The sequence below is a fragment of the Fringilla coelebs genome, assembly GCF_963513975.1.
Source record: "Fringilla coelebs genome assembly, chromosome: 6".
NCBI lineage: Eukaryota > Metazoa > Chordata > Aves > Passeriformes > Fringillidae > Fringilla > Fringilla coelebs.
The window spans coordinates 46,606,737-46,621,843 of record NC_140034.1 but is presented as its reverse complement, the minus strand read 5'-3'; the positions used below and the strand labels follow the sequence as shown (position 1 = coordinate 46,621,843).

The following is a 15,107-nucleotide window of genomic DNA, read 5'->3' as shown; positions in this document are numbered from 1 at the left end:
TTATTAACTGACATGGGATAAAAAAGCAAGCTGGGAAATTGGCAATTTTCTTCAATCTTCACAAAGCAGTTAGACTAGGAAAAAAATCATCAGTGGGGGTGTCACTTGGTGGGGTATCTTCTCCCTCTCTTTGTCCAGTGAAATCTAGGCAAGCATGCAGCTGATGTGTGTTCTAGCTGGATACAAGGCTGAGTATGGCAGCCCTGCTAGGAGCATTAGTGTTGTACAGTCTTGGCCTGGCACCAGTTTGCTGAACCTTCTTCTGAGACTTCAGGCAAGCATCTCTCTTCTGTCATTTCCCCTCACTTTTCCCTCTCTGAAATTTATTTTTGGGTGTGGCTTGGCCTGTGGCATCGCGTTCAATTGAGTGCCTAAAACCAGAGGCAGACCTAGCCTGGAAATTGTCTGAGGAATTAGTTTGTACTCTGGTTTGCCTGTCAGTAAAAACTGTGGAGTGCTGTTAGATTCCCTAAAGATGTTTCTTTTCTTAATTAGTATTTAAGTACTGATAGACAGGACTTGTCTAAGCTGTGGACAGACCACCAAACTGCTGCATAACAGCTACTTCTGCAGCTGCTTGGGTGATACAGTTGATGTGGCATTGACATGTTAAGACAAATTTAGCAGAATTCTCTAATTTTTGAAGAAAGACTCATGTAAACTTGAATCAGGACTTGAGGTGCCTGTAGCTGTGTTTTGAAAATTCTGTTCTTTTTGTGGTCTTAGATGACACTTAGTTATGTTTTCCAGTAAACAGTCATTTGCAGGTGATGAATTTTGGTGTTTCCTAAATAGAACAGTAAAACTACTGTTCTTGACTTTTTTTTTTTTATTTGTGTACTTTAAACATAAAATGAAAAATTAAGGAAGGCATCTTGAATGAAAAGAGCTCACAAAAAGGAGGTTAATGGATGTTTCACTTTGTGCCTTTGGAGTTGAGTCCAGCTGGTGTTTTTTTTAACAGGTTTTTGAAACAGCAGTGAGCTTGGATGTAAGCCTGAGCAGAGGGAAGAAAGTTTAGGAATAAACTTTGCATTATTTGGTAATCCTGGTGATTGTGAACGAGGTTTGGTTTATGTGGAATATGGATCTCTTAGTGGTGGATTCTTAATCATATGTAATTGTGTTTCTAAAACAGGGTTTTTTTCATACTGCTGTATGCTCCAGCTTTGTAAGTTGAAAAAGAAAATGCTTTATATGGGCTGGTATTGATAGTTCTCAAACTATAGATACAATTGTACAGCCTAGACTGAGCACGACTCAATCAATTTGAGAAGTCACTAGAACCTAAGTTCTGCCTAACTGGAGAGGGATACATGGCCCAGTTCAAAATGGCATTTTTAAGGCTGGATTTTTTTTTTGTTTGTACTTAGAGTACTGGGGCCATGTTATGTCCCAGCTGCACTGCATGCAGGTCACAGAAATGTGCTGGTGTAAACAATTGCTGTAGTCTTGCTGTGGTCTCAGAAGCTGCAAAAGGTTAACAAGATGTTTGTGCTGCACAGGGCAATTTGACATTCAGATTTCAGTGGTCTGAATAAATCCTTTGATAGTGGTGATTCTGGGTATTTTGCAGGTTCTGTGGTGATACCCATGAGGTTTTTTTTAAACCGAGCCAAAGCTTTGGGTAGGGGCAGAGCATGGGATTCTTCAGGAAGCTTTTGTTTGAAGTGCTTCAGTTCCAGCACAAGGCAGTTGTGGAAAAACTTACACAATCTATTAAAAGACTCCAAGAGGCTGTGTGTACTGATCTAACAGAGAATTGACATTTGTGTGAAAATGAGAGGCTTTGGATTCTGCAAAAGGACAATGTAGTGTTAGTGTTGCTTGCAGTAGAAAACTTGTGAAATATATTTAGTGTTGAATTTTTGTTTATTCTCTTGAAATGGGGAAGAGATGCTGCAGTGAGGATGAGGTACACCCCACCCATTCCCATGTGATGGAAGGCTTGCCTCAGTCTCGTGTGTCTTGCTTCCTTCTGTGGTTTCCCTCCACAGGCTGACTCTGACAGACTGTCTTTGACCTCTTTGTCTTTCCCTTCCCTCCTCCTCACAGAAGACTGCTCTGAGCTGATGTGGCACAGCCCTAACCTAGGGCCCTTGGTTTAATTATTGTGAACTACAGCAAAGACAGAAACTCTATCCAAACTACTTCTCACTGATAACTTTTTCCCCCGAGTGTGGTTAATGCGGTTTGTCAAACCAGTCTCAAAAGCTGAAGGTATTTTCTGCATGACTGTTACTAGAACTATAATTTAACTTTAAAAAAAAATCAACTTATCCTTGAATGCTAGAATCCTGGCCCCCTCCCTCCCCAGCCAAACTAAATCCAGAAACCACTAAATGTAGCAAAAGCAAGGGTATGAAGACAGAAATAGTCTGACAACCAGGAACTGTTATCTGAGTAAACCCTCTGTATTAAGAGCCTTGCACCAAGGAACAACTGATTCTTGTGTCCTAAAACATCCCCTTGTGGAACAGCTATGAGAATTAGTCATTTAGTTTATTTTCATTCTGTATTTCTATTCTTTAGAAAGATGTTCTGTGTTGTATTATTAAAAAAGATGTCACAGGCATCCCTTCTTAAACCATGAAGCCCACCTTTCTCATTAACATTGGAATGAAGGTGTGACCATCTGTTCCCTGCCAGACACCTGCAGTGCTTTCTGCACATCTCTGTAAATGCATCATGAGGCTGTAAGGGTATTTCATGCTGCTGTCACCAAGTTTTCCTTGATTTTCCTTCATGGTGGCCTTTCGGATGTCCCTCTAGTCTTAGTTTACAGTTTAGAGAGACATGTCACAAGACTCAGGTTTAAGACAGTGAGCCCTGGCAGTGCTGGTGACCCAAGTTAAAGTGCTGCTTTCCTGCAGAAGGCCCATCTCAGTCTCTGCCTGCTCCAGAGGGGATTATGTGGATGATGAATCTTTCTGAAGATGGGTTTAATAAACAGATCAGTAAAGAGCCCATGAAGAGTGAAAACAGAGTGATCATATTTCCTTTAAGAAGAGCACTGAGACTTCAAACACCATTCCAGGAAAGATGTGTATCACATCCTCACAGCAAAAATAAAGCCTGCATGTATCTCAGACAGGAACAGAGTTAGAAGATTATTTAAGTGTGTTAAGAGCCAAAATGTGAGGTCTGTTTCCTTTGGATGAGATCTCAATGAGTTTTGACAGCAAACTGAATGCAGTTATCTGCAAAGGTGGGCTTGTCTTGACTTTCCAGATCCTTAAAAATCACTTCAATGAAGACAGCCTGACATTAAAAGAGAACTGGCATTTCTTCCTTGTTTTTACATTATAATGGACAGCAAGTATTGTCCTATGATTGTGCCTCACCATTAAATAGCTCTTCCATCTCTGCTTAGGTGGATTTTTTAACTGTAGGAACATGTGGATGTTTGACCACATAGACTAAAAGACCAAAGTGCTTGACCCACTGTCCTTCCTACTGAATCCCTGGTGCAGGGTTGGGTTGAGAGTCTCTTTAAAAAACAAGTGAGAGGAACACCCTAGATTAGATGTGCAGTGATTACTGCACATCTTTACAGATGGGAGATGAAAAGTCACAATATGCCATGGAGATAAATGTCTTTTATGGCATGTGGTTTCTGTGCTTTTATAAATCCAAATGAAAGGTTATTTCTTAAATGCATTAGATTTCCAAGAGTTTTCAGAAAAACATGAACTCAGCTCTTTCTGTCCCAGGTTACCCTAGAATTGAGAAAGCAGGTATTTTTGTGGGTATCACTGCTTTTAGCTGGAGTCACAGATGTTCTCTTAAGAAGGCTTTTGATAGGGCTGGAGAGCAAGGAATGCTGTAGGCTTTGAACGAGCAGCACCAGCTTTTCCAGCTACCTTCTTGCAGCAGCCAGATTTGCTCTTTCTCAGACTCCTGTTCTGCAGGTGAGCAGGAACTGTGTGACGCAGCAGGTTGTTGGTCCTCACATGGGCTCCTTCAGGCACAGAGCTTGTCACCACTGTTCACAGGCCTGAGGAGAGACCAGTGCTCTCCCAGGAGTTTGCAATCTCATCTGGCCAAAGGGCAGGGGAGATGGAGCAGCAAAATGAAGCTGCTGGGGAAGGGAATGCAGGAGAAGTAAAGGCAACTAGAGGAGTTTGGATGAACCAGCTACTTTGAGGTTTCTGTAGCTGTTCAACAGTAGAACTAACCCCACTTCTCTCTTTTTTAATCTTTTGCAGGAAGTCCAAGGGAAAGCCAAATGGTAAGAAGCCAGCACCAGAAGAGAAGAAACTTTACCTAGAGCCAGAATACACAAAATCCAGAATTACCGACTTCGAATTTAAGGAACTAGTGATGTTACCACGGGAAATAGACCTCAACGAGTGGCTTGCCAGCAACAGTGAGTATTATGTTCATACAACTCTGAGCTTGCTGTCCATCCTCAAGAGGCCATTCATTCACTCCTTCTGCTGTTTTCAGTGCTTAGAGAAACACTCAGTGGCTATTTATGCTTACTGTGTAATGCATGTCATTATACCTTGAGTGGTAATTAAGCTGTCTCACGCACAGCCCAGCTGTGCTCAGCAGCATGAAAGCCTTGATGCATTTCCTCCTTCCAGCCCCCTCCCTGTGGCACTGAGGGCACTGCAGTTTTGGATGCTCTTTGCAGAATGTTTCTGTCTCCAGCTACTGATCTTCCAGAAGCATTGTAAAAATGGAGTTTCTAAAGACTTGTATGTAAAGCAATTTATGCCTAAAGTCAGAAGTTGTGAAGTCTTTCGGTCAGATTTTTTCTTCCTCGCTCCTTCCAAGTTTTGGTGGAATTACTGTGGATTTCAACAGTAGACAGGCTGAAATTCAGAGATGTGACCAGCTACTGTGACTGAATGCTGTACCTGTGCACTTCAGCCCTGATTTGCTGTATTTTCCTGGGCTACCCCTGCCTGTCCTCACCTGCATCTCTGGCCCACTCTTGTTTATGTTTTCAACAGTGTGTGGTAGTAGCAAGAAACTACTTTAAATTGCACACTAGGAAATCTTATAGAGACTCATTAAGAAAAAGTGAGGTGCCCCGTGAGAAGTATTATGAGTTTAATTATCTCAGGAGATTTTTAAAAAGTAGAAGTGTACTAGGTTTCATGCTGGTTGTTTTTACAAGGAGACTGTTTTGAAAACCAATAGTGCTGTTTTCTAGCCACTGTAGATTTTAAGTCTGACTTCAAAAGAACGTAGCAAATTGTTTGCCTTCAGCTTATAGCAGAGTATTCTACTGTAAAGGTGAGGCTGATGACAGAGACACTTTCCAGTCTTGCTGCTTTGTGAGTAATGAAAGCTAATGCATCATGGTGCTTTCATCTTAAATCAAAACAAGAGCTTTCATTCTGTGTACCTCTTTGTTTTGCAGTTCATTATTAGGCTCATTTAGCTAAATCATGTTTAAATTTATATGCAAGCTCAAGACTGAGGTTGTTTCACTTGCTGTATTTAAATAATTGTCTGGAGGATAACCAGTGTTTGAAAGTATTTTACTTCTGAATTTCTTTCCTTTGTTTCTTTTTCAGCAACAACTTTCTTTCATCACATCAACTTACAGTATAGTACAATCTCAGAATTCTGTACAGGAGAGTCATGTCAGACCATGGCAGTGTGCAATACGTAAGTCAGTATTTTCATTTATTACATGTGCAAGGTTTCCATGTCTTCAGGGTCTCCTGGGGGAGGATGTTGGTATTGGATGGCACTGGGCAAGTGTTTTACAGCAAGTCTCTACTTGTTGAGAATGTGTCAGCTGTGCATCCTCTTCTCTCCCTTCAGCAGGGAAGTGTGGTGGAAATCTGTTTTTGTGGAGGACTAGAAGGATGGAAATCTCCGAATGCTCTAATCTGGCTTTATAAGGTCAGATTAGAGAGGCAAATGACCATGTGTGTGCTTGGGGGAGAGGGAAAGGAGGGTGTTAAGGAAATTACCTCGTCTGACCATCCGGGAGCCACAATGGCAGTCAGTCGTGAGCTGGGACCAAGGCCCCTTCACAGCTATACACCCCACACTCACTCAGACCAGCTTTTCTTACTGGCTTGACCCAGGTTTTCCATAGCAGAGTCTCAGGTATCCAGATCCTTAAAATTAACTTGGTACATTAACTAAATAACCTCATAACAGCTCAATCCAGTGCCTACAGGGAGGGGCCCCAAACAAAGGGAATTCTGGGCTTTTATAGTCTCACAGTTGAAAAAGCCTGAGTGAATCTTGGGGTTGTCAGCTCCTGCTGTGTCCCCGAGTGTCACCTGGCTGGGTCACAGGTCCCCTTGTCCTTTGTTGTGCCCCTGCCACGCAGAGCTCAGCCCTGAGCCTGCAGTGCAGCTGTACCTGCACGGAGTGTGCTCCTGAGCAAGGGCAGGGCAGGACTGTCCGTACTGGTTACAGTGCTGGGGTTCCAGCGAAGGCAGGGCAGGAGAGGTGAGTTGTGAAAACCTCAGAGGGTGCTTCTGAGAGCTGGAATGCTGACACAGCTCCAGGCTGCTGGTGGATTACCTCTAGCCTGACGTGAGCTGCAGGCTCTCTGCCTGAGCCCCTGGGCACAGAGGACACAAGTGGCAGCTGTGCAAGAGTAAGGAAATCTTTTTAGTTCGGTGTTTTTCTGCCTCTAGAATGTAGAAGACTTTAACATTGACTAGCAGTTAGTTCTGGAAGAAAGCTTTCTAGTGTTACTGGCCAGTGTGAATATAAGAAAAGTCACAATAAACTTCTGCTCCTGATGAGCACAGTCCAACATGGTGGAATATGAGATCCAGTCAAGTATGAATACCCTGTTGTGTTTTGGGTTTTTTCCCTCCAACATGTGTTGATAGTCCTTTTCTTCCCTTCTCTTGCATTTCCTGCGATTAATTTACTTGAGATGGATTTTAAAAGAGGCTACTGGGCAGTAATGTCATAGTACATCAAACAACATCCCAGGGAATGTATGCAACAGAGCCTCTATATTGTATCTCTGACAGTCATTACATAATTCTTAGAAGGAAATCCTTGCTTAATGCACTGGTCTATCTTGTAGACTTGAAATTAATGTCAGGGGCGTTCTTTGAGAGCACTTAGAGGCATGCAAAGTGTATGGAGGGTGTTTTTGCATGTAGAAGGTGGAATGATAACTGTCAGAGAGTTAAAGGCCATGCTAGAGACTTTGAAACCAAGCTGGAAGAGAAGGTAATAAATCTCTGCTGGACCCAGATTTTATCAAAAGGAGACAGCATGTCTCTAAAGAAGAAGTGGTGAGCAGTAAGATGAGTATTTTGTTGATTCTTGTTCCCAGGCGTGCTCATGTTTAAATTCTTGATGTAGCACTGGCAGTCCCAAGCACAGAGTTCAACTGTTTATTCACTTGGCTGGTGGGATAGTGGCTAAAAGGAGGTGGTGATTGGGAACCTGCATTAGTGTTGCTCCATTCTGCTCTAGTGAGCCTTTAACAAGAGTTCTCTGTAAGCACCTTGTGCTGCAGAATAAAGAGAGGAAGTGCCTGTAGGCAACTGCAGCTGTAGCCTGTATTTTTAGTGGTAGGGACTGATAGCAGAATGTTCCTATCCTTTGTTTTGGAAAACTGAAAAATTGTGCTATTTGGGAATAACAGGAAGCATGTCTACACTTGGGTGAAGCACTTGACATGGCTTGTGTGTAGCTAAATCATAACAACCTCAGTACCTTCCTGTACCGAGGCAGGTGGCTGATTCACATCTGCAAACTGGAGGCTGCTTGCTTCTAGCAAGAGTGTGGGTCTGTGAAAAAGCCACCAAGGTGAGATCAGCTGCCTACACACCTCAGCACAGTTCAGCTTTCTGGGCCCCTTTCATAATTGTGTTCTCCAAATCCTGATCTTTTTGTTCTCGTAAGCTGAGGATGTGCTTGTTGTGTTGGGGAAGCACCAGTTGCTGTGGCTTTTTGTGCCTTGGACCTGTCTCCAGTGTTTAAAGAACACTGGTGTCAGTTGCTGATTAACCTGATGGACAGTCCAGGCTTAGCCTTTTGTGGCTGTGATCTGTTTGTTGCTCTCCTTTGGAATAAAATAGCATCTGGCTATATAAGATTGCCATAGAATTACAGTACCTTGGAATTAAGGTGCAGTTGGCCATTTTTTCCCATGCTGATTTCTTGGGTAGTTCCATATGAAATTCTGTTCCACTTTTACATTTTCACTGCTGAGTTCTTTATGATACATTTTGGATCACACCATCCTGGTCATGCCTAAGAAAGGCTTTTTTTATTTATGGTTGAGATGTTCAAGTAACTACTTAGAACTGGTTGCTTGTCAAGTTACTTGACATTCAAATTGCACTGCAAGTACCCAGTCCTAAATTTAAAGTATTTGCTGGCACAATAAGCACTGGTTGAAGTTAAATATTTGAGGTAAGGTTTTAACATCTGAGAGAAGCTGCAGCCAAGTGACAAACTGCAGACAGATGCAGCTTTCAGCCCTCTGTCAGACACATGAGATAGCACAGCCATCTGCACTCAGCAAGGAGGAGAATTTCTGCTTACGGTCACTAGGAGACATCTGACCAAAACTTAGTTTCAGTGTAGAACAGATTGGAAGCATTTGCTGGCAAGGTGGGATAATGCCAAGAGAAATACCATAGTGGCCAGTTATCCTTAAACTTTAATGAGGGTGAATGAATACAACTTCAGGAATTACTTAATTTTGCTCATTAATGTGTTTATCACTTGTTGTAAAGCAGGTACTATATTTTAACACAGTATTTACTATTAAAATTTAGTATGCTTTATAGCTTATTGTTACACACACCAGCTTTAAAGCACCCTGAGCTATAAGCTGGTTTTCTAGCTGACATTTAGGTAAAACTCCTCGAAGTGCTGCAGTGAGTGTAATAAATAAGAGCCTGTGTAAGTGCTGTACATAAAAGGATAAGTCTACAAAACTCCTGTGGCAGAAATGAAGGATGGATGCAAACTTTCAGGAAGCCCACCTTTCAAAATGTTTTTGTCCAGTGAAATCCCTTAAGTGGTAATGCTTATCACTCTTTTTTCCCTAATCTTAGTCTCCTTTCTCATGTTTATCTTGCCCTTAGTGTCTCTGCATAGGGAGGGGATTTCCTCCTAGAGTGCTTAATTCAAATTTGTGCGTTTTACATTTTCTTACATTTAAGTTCTCCCAGCTATATGATTTTACATGATGCCTCCTTTCTCTTCTCTGCTATCCAAACACTGCTTAGCCCCTGTGAAACCATCAAAGCTGTTCCAGCTGCTCACAAGCACTATACTCCTGCCTCTGGCTTTCTATCCTGCTTTCTTCATGTTGCCTGTTTTTTGGTATTTCTACCACGACTCTGTCTCTCCTTCCTTTCCAGGCAAAATAATTTCCACTGTATTTGCTTTTCCCTCCTTCCAAAAGCCTTTCTTGTATATTGGTGTAACTCCTGTTCTGCCTTAGATTCTGTGTCATCAACACAAACCCAGAATGTTTTAGAGGAAAAGGGATGAAGTACATAGATATATTAAAGTACGTAGATATATATGAAGATGCAGTATTGTGATTTCACATGTGTTATCCTTCATTATTTGCATCACAGGCTTTTCTCTGATGAACCCATAGTCATTTCTCCCTGGGATTTAGAACAGAGCTGCAGATTCCTCATACTCTCCATACTGGGGAGATTTAAATCTGCAGTTTTTGAAAAGTGCCCTTAAGTCTCATCCCCTTGTCCTTTCTGCTTCCCATCCATTCCCTAATATGGGACTGTGCTGTCACAGTGCCAGTGGTGGAATGCAATTAGTCTTCTGTGCCCAAGTGAGCCCTTGCATGGCCCCAGACTGCTCCTATCCTGTTCATGGAGATAACTCCAGCGTGGGTGGAAGCCGTGTACCAGGTGCGAGAGGCTCATGGCACGTCAGGGGGCTTGCTCCTCTCTTCCCCTGAGAGCTGGGAAATCTGTTCAACAGCACCTGAAACATGAGGAAAACACATGACTCTAATCAACAGGACAGTCCTTGTAGTTATCCCCTTACTGTTAATGATTCTTCTGTTTAATTCCAGTTTTACATAACAATTTCCTAATTTTCAAGGAAGGGCAGAAAGGCTAGGCAGTGGGATGCTAGAGCAGATTTATTCACTTACATGAGAATATAAGTGAACTTGTACAGTTGCCAGATTGTTTCTTTTGACTGAAAGCCAATTATCAACACTCAGTTTTGCTCCTAAGGGCAGCTCTAAACTGTGCTTTCTGTCTTGCAGTTGAGGATTCCTGCAGCAGGAGAGAACTGCTGGGGTAGAACAGTACAGCCTGCCTCTGCTCCTGGTGAAAAGCACTGTCTTAAGACCCAGAATAAGGCTGAATTGCCTGGGTCTGTCTCTCACTGCAGGAGTAGGCAAACAAGGTTGTGTTGGTGCACTACATTGTGTAATTCCTTAGAGGTGGATTGTTCAAAGGAAGTGAGCAGTGGTGAGGAGCACAGTCTGTGCCTAAGGGCCCAGGTGCTGGGTTTGGTGCCTGACATAGCTCTGAAAAGACCTTTTGACTCCTGCTGTTTTCACTCACTCACCTTTTCATGGAATTGTGCAGTCAGTCCTTGTCTCTCTAATAAAGGACAGAGTGACCAAATACTACATAGTGAAAAGGAGCAGAAAGAAAAATTCTAAAACCTTAATATTTTCAGAACTACTTTGTAGTTGTCTTTCCTCTCCTAACTTGAACTCCTCTACTTATTTCTGCAGCTTCCTCTTGTTTTCATATGGCTTGGGGCATAAACTGTGAACAGTGTCATTGAGGAAGACCAGTAAAATAGATTTCTTACCAGCCCTATCATGATATAGGACTGTGTCTTGAGCTTAGACTGTCTGAAGAAAGCTCATAAACTGGAACTCAAGGCTTGTATAATGTGACATAGGAATAAAAACTTAATAAGTGTTTTCCTGAATTCTTTATCTGTAAAACATTTCTGTCTGCCTAATCAAGTGGGTAGCTGCTCTCAGTAGCAGTTAGAGATGCTTTAATTAACCATGACTTTTTTTTTTACAAAGGAACAAACATTTAGTTGTTTTGTAGCCTTCAGATTGCCTGTCAGATTGTCAAAATTATTATGGCTAACTGATTGAATTATGTTGCTTTTGAAGGGCTAGTATCTCCTGTTAGGATCCAACAGGAATATTCACTGGTGGCAGAATCATGTGTAAATTCAGGTGTTTGTGGGAGTCTGTAACTATAACATAGGGAGCAGAGTTCAAACACACACTGGTACGGATGTGCAGAAGGGGCCTGAAAGCTTCCCCCGGGGCTGCATTTTGGAACAGGATTTGGAACACCTGAAATCGCTGCAAGTGCTGGAGAGCCCCAGGCTGGAAAAGGTGATGTTCTGGAGCCACCGTCTGACTGATTCAGAGTATTGCACTACAGAGCTAATTTGTGCTCAGATGTTAAGCATCAGAAGTTCATCAGTTCATCACTGTGCGATGTTGTTGTCCCTTAAATATAGTTCAGTAATGCTTTCCTACAGTTCTACAGACTGTATGTAAACCTGTCATGGATAGGGAATTATCACTCCCTCAGCAGAACTCTTCCCCTTGCGGTCTTGTCAGCAAGACTTCCTGTGCTTGGGGCTGCCACCTGCACTCTGGCCTAGACTGATAGGGAGAGAAAAAATCGGCCAACACAAGTTCAAGTTCTTCAATGCAGAAAGAAGTGAATCTCTTCTGTAGCAGCTGTTGTTTTGTATTACTTGGACACAGCCCCTTGGAGGAGTAGCTGAGGAGCAGAGTGTGATGTGGTGACCCTGTCCCTTCTCTCCACAGACAGTACTACTGGTATGATGAGCGGGGAAAGAAGATCAAGTGCACTGCTCCTCAGTACGTTGACTTCGTCATGAGTTCGGTGCAGAAACTAGTGACAGATGAGGACGTCTTTCCAACAAAATACGGTATGGCTGCTTCCTGCGGCTCTTTGGGGTGCCATCAGTCAAGTGAAAGTTGCCATTCATGTGTGTGAATACCAGACAGCTTTCTCACTTTTGTCTGATGGGTTTTAGTTTGTTTTTTTAATGTATAGTTTTCCTTCTTTGCATGTTTCTTTTGTAGTTTTGGTTGTTTGAGGTTTTTTTTAAGGAAGATTATAACTTTGGTTGATTGTTGCAGTAAAAGAAGACTTACCCTCTTAGATGTGTGAACTAGGGTGAAAGTCTCACAAACCTGACCCCTTGGCCTATATCTCATCATCAGTACCCCTTTTTCTTCAGGCATTTTGAGATGATCTAGCCTGGGTTTATAGAGGATAAAATTCTGAAAAGAGTCAGCATTTGTGTGTTCAATACAGTCTGTTGATAGCAAACTTCAACCTTTGTGTGGCTTTACTATTTCCATTAGAGCCTCAATGCATTAAGAAATGTGGGTAATAAATTGGGTTGCAGCAATGTCGCTTGCTTTCTTTGCCTAAGGCTCTGCATTGTCTCTCAGCCTGTTTGCAGGCTCCTTTCCCATACAAAGATTAAATAAGAATGTGATTTTTAGAGCTGAAAAGCAATAGCAAAGTAATTTTAACTCAAATTTGTATCCTAACAAGATTGCTACATGCAATGCCTTTGGTTAAGGGGAAGAAAATAGAAACTTGAAGCTATTGTAGGTGGGCTTAATCAGAACTATAAGCAGCTGGCTTCATGAGCCACTTCAGGAGGTAATTGGGAAACTAGGACATTACAATACAGGACATTACAGTATAGAAAACATTAGGCTAGCAGCCTTTGCTTAAGAGCAGCTTGATCTGAAAGGAGGTAGTTTCTTTCCCCTTTGATAGAATTTTGTCGTGGTCAAGGGAACATGTTATATAAAGTTATGAACAAACTGTCACATACCACCAAGGCCCATGTACCTTGGCTTCCATTTTAGGATCTCTGAATTGGTGTTCCAGGGGAAAATCCGTTCCTGGACAAGCTAGATAAGGACACAGAAGTACCTCTCATTTTTACAGCCACTAACTAAAAAGGTAGTGGCTTTAGAGAAGAATTACACTTGCTGCCTGATTTCTGAACCCTTAGGGTTTAAAATTTAACTTGAAATGAAAATGCATAATGTTGCCTTAGCCTTGTCCCCCAAATTCCTGTCAAAAGAGGGTAATGTGACACAGGGCCCTCAGGTTGCTGTGTAAGTTGGGCTGGTTGCTCTTACCCAGATGCTGCTGTGGGGCTGACAGTGAGAGTGAACAGCTGGTGCTATCATGGTGTTTCTTCATCTTCCTTTCAGGCAAGGAATTCCCAAACTCATTTGAGTCCCTAGTGAAGAAGATCTGCAAGTACCTGTTCCATGTGCTGGCCCATATCTACTCCTCACACTTTAAGGAGACTTTGGCACTGGAGCTGCACGGACATTTAAACACACTCTACACACACTTTATCCTATTCATCAGGGAGTTCAACCTCGTGGACCCTAAAGAGACCACCATCATGGATGACCTCACGGAGGTCCTCTGCAGCAGCAGCGGGAGCAGCAGTAACGGGAGCGGCAACGGGAGCAGCAACAGCGCAGGAGCACAGAACCACGTGAAAGAGAGATGAGCCCTCCTCCTGGACCCAAACTAACATTCTGAACAGTATAATCTATTGTGTGTATGTGTATGTATATGTTCAGATATACATACCGGCATATACAGTGATGAAAGCTGACCGCAGAGATGCTGCCACGCAGGACGCGCAGTCGTACGGGGCTGTACGGAGCTTTGGGTTCATGCGCCAGCCGGCGAGAAGTTGCACCAATTTTATTTTATTTTCTGTCCACTCCTCCTTTTACCAATTCAGATGGATGATGAGTGCTGTTTTTAGAGAAGAGCCAAGCTTGAGAGTGGGGCCACTCTTGGGTTTTTGTTTTGTTTTGGTTTTTTTTCTCCTTCTGTTTGGTTGGTTGGTTTTCTATTTTTCTTTCTTTGGTCTTGAGTGCAAGCCCTTTGGTCTTTCTAGGATGGTGGTCCTGCCATTTAAAAAGTATCTATTATATTATAAGAAGTAACTTTTACTTTGAAGTGGCTTAAAATGCAGGTTTGTTTGGGGTTTTTTTTTTGGGGGGGTGGGGGTGGTTTTTTGGTTTGGTTTTACATAGACTGCCCCTTACCCTGCCAAAAGCTCCCCCACTGAGTGCATCTTGCCCTTTGTTAGCTTGGGATGGGAAGAAACTCCTGGCTTGACTAGAGTAGCAGCTAGGGGCTTGCTCCATGTTGAAAGTGGGCAAGGTTCTCCAGTTGTCCCATCTACTCGGTCACAAGGTGTGAACGTGCAAGAGGATCCACAAACCTTTCTGCTTATTGCTCCTACAACATATATACTCTTTTCTCTGCTCCCCTGCCTCTTCTTTTCCCAGGCACACCTGCACAGGTAACAGGAGTAGGATCACTGCAGTCCAAAACCATGTGCAAGAGTCACCACCATTTGCTTTCCCTTGAACAGAGGCCTGGGGAAGGGGGGAGAAGGGTATACTGAGTCAGTCACCGCCTGTGCTAGAAAGATGGCTGTTGGCATAAAATTATATTGTTGGCTTATTTTAGTTCATCTGTTCTATAATAATAAAAACAAATCTATCAGCCACAAGCTTTGTTTTCATGTGTGCAGCGTCAGAAGTCACCAGACCCCCACCCCTAGAGCCTCCCTTCCACCACTGAATGCTTCTGGCCCTGCTGGCAGCCAGCTTTTTAAAGAATGGGTTGGTTTCTACCTGTGAGCTTACATTTATAAGGAATTCCTTGCTTTTCCCAGTAGCCCTACGAACAGCCTCCCCAGGAAATACAAAGATAAGCACCTCTTGGAGTGGGGCAGGCTTCCTCTTTGTGCACACATCCATTCTGCAAATGCAGTGGGTTCCTGGTTAACTTGAAGCAAATACTATACCACAGCATCTCTGGATACAGTATTAGTGCTGTATCTGGACAGTGATATTCCTTTCTTTCCTTCAAGTTTCCACTGAATTCTTGCAGTCATTATTTCCACCTGGGAAAATGCCAGATTTTGCTTGTATTTGTTCTTCTGTCAAAGCTGTGACAATTGTTTGCTGATGGTTTTGGTCATTACCTGAGGCCTATGAATGACTAATAACTGACCTGGCATAAATCTGAGAAGGTTTTCCAGAATGAAGTCTGTACCTGTAGTAAAAAGCAGTAGAGGAG

General features: G+C 42.7%; 1 protein-coding gene across 4 annotated transcripts in view; it reads left to right on the top strand.

The window, feature by feature from the left end:
* MOB2 (MOB kinase activator 2) overlaps positions 1-14,525 on the top strand; it is a 108,159-nt gene extending 93,634 nt beyond the window's left edge. For all 4 annotated transcript variants that reach the window (XM_084208071.1, XM_084208070.1, XM_084208069.1 and 1 more), the window contains 4 exons: positions 4,209-4,369; positions 5,532-5,625; positions 11,762-11,886; positions 13,202-14,525. In XM_084208071.1, the coding sequence (XP_084064197.1) occupies positions 4,209-4,369; positions 5,532-5,625; positions 11,762-11,886; positions 13,202-13,512 (691 nt within the window). In that variant the 3' untranslated portion in view covers positions 13,513-14,525. The remainder of the gene's footprint in view (positions 1-4,208; positions 4,370-5,531; positions 5,626-11,761; positions 11,887-13,201) is intronic.
* The last annotated feature ends 582 nt before the right edge of the window (positions 14,526-15,107 follow it).